We start from the raw sequence: 8,529 nt of genomic DNA, 5'->3' as shown, positions 1-8,529 counted from the left end.
AGTGCAAATCTCAGAGATCAGAACAACATGGTACTCAGCACCAGGATTCAAGTTAAGTGTCCATGTGTGCCCTCTCCTAACAGTGCTGCAAGCCCACTGTTCTCTGAAGTACCTCTGGGCACTTAGTTGGCTCCAAGGCATCCGAGCATCCAAAGTAGTCCTGTGAGGCAGAGCCCACTCCCCACTGTAGCATGAAAACATCTCTTCCTGGCTTCCCTTGTGGCTTTATCAGAGGGTCTGATCTGGGCTGCACCAAGCAGATATTGTACTCTGGGCCGAGAATTAAAAGCTGATCCAGCACCCATCTGATACCTGGGTGGCAGCAGTGGCAGCAGCCTTCACTCTGCATCAGAGGCAGCTGTGGCCCAGATAACAGTGTCCAGTGTCTGTGTCCACTGCTACTACTGGTTGCGACACCCACACCTGGGGATGGCACTGAAGTTTTAGCACCAGATCAAGGCTGCCTGCTGATCAAGCCTGGCTCCTGCCATCCTGATAGGTCTCTTCACGAAGTCCCCTTGTGCCCCACTTAGCCAGAATAGGCTGGTTTGTGCAGCAAACACCCTGCCTGACATTTCACTCTGCTTTCAAATGAGGAAAGGAAGGCTTCTTCTCCAGCCTAGGCATGGCAGAGGAAGTCTTTTGCTAATTCTGCACAGCAGTGACTGATGAGGCGTCTTCCAGGGAACTAGCAACAAGGCCAAGGACATTTCTTAGGGGTACCCTGTCCGTGCATGCGCTTGGCCCTCTGCTATGTACTGCTCTCCCCTGTTAAGACCCCACTTATCCAGCTTGCCTTCAAGCAGCAGGCAGCCTCCCTAGAGAACTGAAGATGAAGGAAGCCTCATGGCACAGGGGCCTGACAGTTCGTTCTTCTTCTAGTGGCTCAGCACTGACAATCTTGCAGTGACTAGTCCAGAACAGTCTGCTCCCACCGCACCTGTACTCGACTCAACAGTCCCTCCCCCCGGAGGCGGGGCTACCATCACCCTTTTCACTCCCTAGCAGGTCACCACATCCAGGGGTTGAAATGCCAATCCCGATACAGCAGAATTCTCACTTGAAGTCAATGGATCATATGAGCCAAGCACATTGTAATATATCAGTCCAAGACCATTACAGACGCTGTGGCTCATACAGACAGACATACCAGAGCTCTGCCAGGAGGCCTCCTACAACCTCTAGGTCCTCTTTTTCCTCCATCTCTAGGCAAAGACTTTAATGAAGTAGACATTACTAGCAATTCAAGAGACAACGTAACACACAACTATTGCTTTATGTCAGGGGAAGCTTTCTCATGTTGATAACAGTATCCCTCCTGCTAAGAGAACTCTTAGTGGCTGTTAGATTGCATCCACCATGAAGGGCCCACTGGGACTTGCTGAACACGATCCTATCAGTCTATGGACGTCTGTCTCTGAGAAACGTTCAGAAGAACAGATGGAGAGAATGCACCCCCAAAACAAAAGGGAGGGCTGTGTTCAAGAGGCATTCCCTAGGGTCCCTGTGCTCAGGGCTCAGAACTTCAGGGGGATGACAGGCCAATACTTGGGCTGCTTTCTGTCATATTTTTTGTCAAAACTCAGCTGTATGGCGGCCTCCATGGCCAGGATCTTGGCAGCACTGTCTCCATACAAACACTTCATCTCGGCCTGGCGCTGTGCACCAGGCCTCTCTGCCAGGGGCTCTACAGACTGGCAGTGGTTGTAGTACAGGCCACGGTTGGCATTCACATAGCCATCCAGGCGCTCCTCGTCCAGCTGCCACTGTTGCCTTTGTTCTTCCCGGTGCCTCTCAGTCTCTGCAAAATACTGGTGCAGCTCCTCCTGTGATTTCCATGTTGCTCGGGTCGCACTTGAATGCCCGGGTCCTACTGCAGTCATGCTGGGGCTGCCTAGAGCTTTCAAGATGGGAAGAAATGTAGGGTGACTCCTGCTGGGCTTGGAAGGCTGAGGGACACCCTACTTCATAAGCATGAGCGCTCCAGGGAGGAGTGAACGGCATACGGAGGGAACCATGGGAAAATGAAACGGGAGTTCCTGGACTTTCTGTAGGCATCCCGTGGCTGTGCATCCAAGCCATTGCGCGGCAGTAATGTCTCCAATACTGCATATATACTGGGTGAGACTACCAAGACTCGGTCGCTCTCCATCTCGACGCCATTATTGCTATCTCTGATTGGAAAAGTCCAAGTAGGCGCTCGTGGGCACAGAGCTTACAAATTGTCAGGTTAAGGGATGGATGTCAGGCAGTGGGCATTCAGACTCGTTCTGAAATTATTGAGAAGGGTAGGAGTTAAAAGACTGACTCTATGAGGCAGTAATGATAATTTTACCATCATCATCATCATCATCAATAATAGCAACCACTTACTGAACACTAAAGTATTCAGGCACTAAGTTAATTGTGTTCTTCACAGGCTACCATTTACTTGGGGGAGGGGAAGGATGGATGTGTGTGGTACATGTGCATGCATATGTGTACTTGTGGGGGTGCCCCTGTGTGTGCTGGCCTGTGCTTGCCTAAAGTTGACATGGGCATCTCCATTTTAATTACTGAGGCAGCCTCTCTCACTGAAACTATACCTCATCATCCAGGATGCAGCCTCTGCCTCCTGAGTGCTGGGATTACAGGTGACCATCATGCCTGCTGGGCTTTGTGTGGGTTCTGGGGAGCAGGGCAAGTGCTTTATCCTGAACTGTCTCCCTAGGACGGACACACACACACACACACACACACACACCCAACATTCTTACACAAGTCTTCAGAGCTCAGCATTGTCCCAGCTTCACAGAGGATGAAGAGGCTGGAAGAGAGTAACATGCTAGAAGTGAAAAAATAAAAAAGTGCTTGAACGCACTGGTCTTCTACCTACAGAACCCTAGCCCAGGGGAAGAAAGACATTACAGAGAATGTTCATTCTGTCACCACAGACGGCCTCACCCCAACTCCCTTCACAAAAGAAGACACTAAGAGGGAGGGGCTCCCCAAACGTGCAGAAACTAAGCTCCTGAGCTTGCTGCTTTGGTCTCAACACAAGACCCTCAGTTCAAATCCACGTCGCTAAAAGGATCCGTATCAGCTCAGGACACCCCAAGACCCAGTTTTCACACGAGGGATGTTTGATTTGCCCCAGAGGGACAACAGGCAGGGGGTGGGAGACAAAGACAGGTGATAGAGGATAAGGGGGGAGGGGAAGGGAAAAAGGAAGAAGAGGAAGGGGAATGGGGTGTGTGTGTGTGTGACAACATGGGGCACAAAGGACTGTCTCTGGATAGACAGGAGACAGATGTGGCCCATAGGAAAATGGCGGTTTATAAAGGTAAAGGGGGAACCCTGTGTTAGGATGAGGTGTTTAATTTTAACTGGGCATGTTAATTAGGGCAGCCAAAGGGGACTTTTGACTGCTAGACTTCAATACTTTGATAGCTGGACCTCAGCCTCAGGAGGAGGAAGTGATCAAATACAGGAATAAATCCTGATGGCACACTTTTAGGAATGTAATCTAGTGGGGGGGGGGGGTTAGCAAGGCAAGGAGAATGTGGGAGAAGGGCAAGGCCAGCCAGTCATGTCTGCCTTGTTCCGGCTGGTTAGAATCCCTTCAGCCACAAGCTGTAACATAAACAGGGGTTGTGTGCCACACCTGCAGCCATCAAAATCTCAGCGGCCTCCTCAGCGGGCAGTGGGGTTAATTTACTGCTGCTTCAGGTGTGGCCACCTGAAGCCGAGGCCTAAGGGCAACACACCTCTTACAGAGGCAGCAAAGTCAGAATTGTTGTAGGCTGGCTTCTCTTGATATGCTCCTTCCCCACACCCAGGGCCTCAGAGAGATCCTGATCTAGTGTACTTTCTCTGTGAGCCATAAAGACAGGAACCCAGAGGAAAAGGTAAGGGACCCACAGTCACCTTTAGGGCCTGAACGGAATGAGACACCAGGAACTCTTATCTCGTCCCAACTTCAGGGTTGGTGATGCTCAGGGTTTGTGAAGTCAGAGAGACTTCAGGACCTCTGAGTCTCTTGAGGAACCAGGCCTAGACCTGAGTAGAGGGAGATCGAGGAGGATAAAGTCCTTTTCCTTTCCTGCTCCGGGAGAGTGACCTGCAGGGAATAGGTTGAGGCCACCGTGTGGGTGGGACCCTGGTGGGGGCAGAAAGAACATCTTAGCCAGGAAGTCGCCTGAGTTCCTCAGCAACCTTCAGACTTTGCAAACAGGGGGAATATTGGCTCCTGGACCACTGAACCCCAGCTTTTCCCCAACCTCCCCAGGGCGTCCCCTCAGACGGATGGGTGGGGACTGGAGGGGAAGAGAGGTAGAGGTGGCAGGAGTGAGCCAAGGTTCCCCGTTGGAGTCTCTGGCGCTCCGCGAGAAACGCTGGACAGAGACGGGACCCTCTTTGGGAGGTCGGGCGCTGCAGATTGCGTCTGGGTCCCGGCCTGTGGGTCTTCTCACCGGGCCTCCCGCCCACTCCCACAGCCCGCGACAGCCCGCGACAGTCCGGCTCCAGCCACCAAGCGGGGCGCGCAGTGCGGCCCACGCCCACCCACCCACGTGGGCACGCCCCGGCTGCGCGGCGCCCCGCCCCCAGCTCCCGGGGCTCGCTCGTGCGGGGAACCTGCACCGCTCGTGGGTGGCGGCGGCGGAGGCGTCCAGGCCGGGCTCCCGCCTCCGCGACCGTGTCGCTCGGCAGCCTGGGTGAGTCGCCGCGCCCTCACCCCTGGGATCCCCTCTCGGCGCAGCCACTCCGCAGTCCCGCACCTTCTCTCCACCACCCTCCGGCCCTGGCCATCTTCCCTTCCCCCCACCCCCACGCGAGGGCGACGCCCTGTCTCCCAGCCTTCTTGGCTCGGATCCCCGGAGACCGCGGCTGTCGCCCGTCCGGCCGCGACGGCTGGGGGCGGTAGGCGTCTTTGTTCGCGAGGGGCCCCTCCCGCGCGGTGTCACACTCCCCCCCCTCCTCCGGCGCTCACCACGGCCAGGTGGCGGCGGGTGCCTTTTGGGGTGCGCGGCTGTGCCATTGGTGGATTTTTTTAAACCCTGCTGGAGGGGGCGGCGAGCGCACCGCGCTACCGGCTGCTGCTCCCGCCGCTCCCGCTATCCCGCCGCTCCTCTCTGCGGCTACTGCGCGCCTCGCCCCGGGCGGCCCAGCGCGCTCCACCGACGCCGAGATGAAGGTGCTGGGACACAGGCTCCAACTGCTGACAGGTACCGAGGCTTGCCGCTCGCCGCTGCCGCTCTCCGACTTGGAGCGGGTTCGGGGCGCGGTGGCCCGGGTTGGAAGGGGCGCTCTCGGGTGCGCGTTCCCAGTTGAGTGAAACCTGAAGCACGTCCGGCTCTACTGAGCCGCGAGTGCCGGCGTCTGGGAGGGTGGAGCGCCACAGGGGCCCCCTGCGGTGTCCCGTCCGCAGAGCTCTGATTAGCAACCCCAAGGGAGCTCCGGAGTCTCCCTCTTCCAATCAAATATCCCAAGTCGCCAGAGAAAGCAGCCCTGGGCCTCCTGGGGGAGCTGGGAGAACCTGTGTAAGGGCCTCCTCTTCTTTTCTGTGATGGTCAGAGCCACCTTTCTCTCTGGGGAGAAGTTTCTTGCTGGAAGTAGAGTCAAGTGGACTGGGAAGATGGGAAGCTAGGTTGAACCGTGATGGCTCAGGCCATCCACCTTGGGGCCACTCTAGAGAAGAAATTAGATGTCCCTCTGAGGGCATCCTGGGGCCAGTAGCTGGAATGCCTTGGAGAAATGGGATGCCTAGAGGAGATGGGAAAGGGAGCAAGGACAGAGGCCAGGTATCTATCGGAAGGGTACATGTTCCTCATACATGAAGTCCAGCATCAGTGGAGGCTTCCGTTCTCAGGGGGGAGGTGGGCACCTGGGCTGGAGAGAGCAGCCCCTGTCCAGATCTCACTAGACCATGCTGAGCCCTTGTCAGGTGCACACCCATGTATCCTTAATGAACATATTCCAAGAGATGCTTCTTGGCACTTGGGGTCTTGCCGCTGTAAGGTGAGGAAGGGGTTGCTCTGCTCGTGTATGTATGTGTGTGTGTGTGTGTACACTCAGGAAATGGAATGGGATATGGGTTAGGGATCTGAAAGGACCCAGAGATTAGAGCAAGTAGCTGCCTTTGAAGACCCAGACAGTGAAAGTAGAACTTTCTGTTCATGGAAAAGGGAGGTCACGTTCCAAGCTGGAGGAACAAAGGGTGTTCCGCATGTGCCCTAGAGTCTTGAGTGACTTAGTCTGGGAGTGGCCTGGCCCTGGAGGGCATTGGGTGTGTGTGTGTGTGTGTGTTGGGAATGGTGGTGGATGGAGGTATAGGCAGGAAGTAGGCCAGGTGAAGGTTTGGGCTGTGAGTGTGTGCGAGCGTGAGCGTGAGCGTGTGTGTGTGCGTGTGCGTGTGCGTGTGCGTGTGTGTGTGTGTGTGTGTGTGTGTGTGTGTGTGTTGGGGTGTTATAGGAGGAAAGTAGGCCAGATTTGGCTTTGGGCTGTGTGCTAAACCACAGTGGGTCTTGCTGGGCTCATAGAGAAAGGCAGGTGGAGATTTCCTGGGGACTGGGAAAGCCTGGCTGGGTGTTTTTTGGCACCTGTCATTGCCCTTCAACTTTTCCTTATTGCAGTCACCTGCAACAGAGAGCTGCAGCAGGCTAGCCCCACTCCCCACCTCAGCCTGGGATTTGGATTTATACCTGGAGGACAGAGCCAGGTCCTCTCACGCCCATCTGGCCCTCAGAGGGAATGGATGATACCCTGTGAGGGTCTGGAGATTGGAGTCCATGTGCAATGTTCCCTCAGGCCCTCATTTGCTGTGGCAGGCTTTCTGAACCTCTGGTGGGGCTTCCGCAGGACTCTGTCACTGTCAGAAGCTGCCAGTGTAGCAGCCCCAGCTGTGGGCAAGCCATGGTGTTGCGAAACTGTAATCCTGGCACCCAGGAGGCTGAAACATGAGCATGGCAAATTTAAGGCTAGCCTGGGCTATGCGGTGAGCTCACACCCCTTCTCCTTCATGCACCTCCCCCTCTCATCACCACCCCCAACTCCTTGTGTCCTCTTCCTGCCTCATAGGTTTGGATTTCAAATGCCAGCCTCAGCTGGATGTGATTTCAAACAAACAGATCGTTTAACCTTCATCTCATTCATAAGATGGAGGTTAAACAAAGACACCTAAGAGATATTATGGGGCCTTCTGAGACAGAGCAAGTAACATATTTGATTGGAACCGCAGAGGTCTATCTTCCCTCTGGCTCCTTTTTCTGGTATTGAAGGATTCTACCTGCCTTGGCGCATTGGCTTGTAAGGACTTGGGATCTGCCACACACACTTCACATTACCCCTGCTCACAGGCAACTGGGAGATATTTTACTTATCTCTATGGAGTGATGGGCAGGTAACAGGGTGATTACTGTGGTGAGAATGTTCAGCAAGGGCTCAGTACCTCTTGGTTTGCTCTAAGCTCATGCATCCTGCTCATTGGCTGTGTCCCCGGGATGCTCTTGGAGAGGACTCCAGATCCTTGCCCTAGGAGGTTGTTTCTAGTAGTTTTTACAGCTTCCGTCTTACCATCATACCTATTTGCCAACAGGATTGGTCACCCTCCCACATATGAACAGCTGAGAGTGGATGACCTATGTCCTACGTGAGGGATGCACCCATGGCCTTCTGCCTGCTCAACTGTGGGCCGGACTAAACCATTGCACACTTCATGTGAGCATGCTTATCAAATGTTGCAGCATCTGGTAGCATCTCCCTTGGCCTCTGAGCTCATTCCTCAGTGTGCTGAGGGCTCCTGTCCCCTCCAGGATATCCTAGCCCTCTTATTGGGTTCTCTGCACAGCAGACCTCTTTGAGATATATTTCTGGGGAGCTTGTTTAAGCCTCAGTTTCTGTCATGCGAGGTTGGACCCCAATGGCCTGATGTCCACAGCAGGTGCCCCTCCTGTGGGGATCAGAGAATGCCATTGATTTGTCGTGCCTGGGCCCAGTGTCCTAAGGAAAACAGAAGACAACCTGAGGTTCCCAGGTGGCTGCTGCTGCTTGTGGAAGCTTCCTGACTCCCTGCATAGGGTTGGAGGGGGAGTGGGTCTTGCCACAAATGAAGAGAGGCAGCAGGCAGTTTTGACCCCAGAGGATGTGAGTTTCAGGGGTCTTCTCTGCATCTCTCCTCCTGGGCAGTGCTGAACTCTGAGCCCCAGACTTGTTAGCAGCTTGGGTGGAGAGTCAGACCTCAAAAGTGGGAAAGAGCAACCCACAGTGAAGGAGTCTGGCCCAGTGTCAGTCCACACACAAGCCCTCAGCCCTCAGGGGCCGGCCTGGTGGCTTAGTGTAGTTGGCCATTTTCTTTTGTGTGTTGGATGTGGCAGTGGGACGTCCGTCTGTTTGCAGACTGCATAGCAATTGGTCTCATGTATTTGCCCTCCAACAGTAAGTTTCCAAGATGGTTTCAGAGAGCTCTCACACGGCAGACTGGGGCTTTGACAGGGTCCCTTGGAAGTCTGAGGATCTTGGTGCCTCCTCCTACCTACCCCTCCTCCTCCTTTT

General features: G+C 54.7%; 1 protein-coding gene and 1 pseudogene across 3 annotated transcripts in view; one reads left to right on the top strand and one right to left on the bottom strand.

The window, feature by feature from the left end:
• Nucleotides 1-1,517: 1,517 nt before the first annotated feature.
• Nucleotides 1,518-2,163, bottom strand: LOC110299538 (gem-associated protein 8 pseudogene; annotated as a pseudogene).
• A 2,428-nt stretch (nt 2,164-4,591) lies between these two features.
• The window catches only part of Ndrg4 (NDRG family member 4), a 36,526-nt gene continuing 32,588 nt past the window's right edge, over nt 4,592-8,529 (top strand). The window contains exon 1 of one of the 3 annotated variants that reach the window (XM_029480751.2): nt 4,592-4,694. Coding sequence is in view for 2 of the 3 variants with exons in the window: in XM_021169258.3 (XP_021024917.1) it covers nt 5,168-5,204 (37 nt within the window). In the remaining variant the exon portion in view is untranslated. Of the gene's footprint in view, nt 4,695-4,997; nt 5,205-8,529 lie in introns of those variants that run through there. The other 2 variants (XM_021169258.3, XM_029480747.2) reach the window with 2 other exon arrangements.

The sequence above is a fragment of the Mus caroli genome, unplaced genomic scaffold (genome assembly GCF_978045245.1).
Source record: "Mus caroli unplaced genomic scaffold, Mus_caroli_1 scaffold_10, whole genome shotgun sequence".
NCBI lineage: Eukaryota > Metazoa > Chordata > Mammalia > Rodentia > Muridae > Mus > Mus caroli.
Note: the sequence above shows the minus strand (reverse complement) of the source record. Positions and strands in the feature narration are given on the sequence as shown.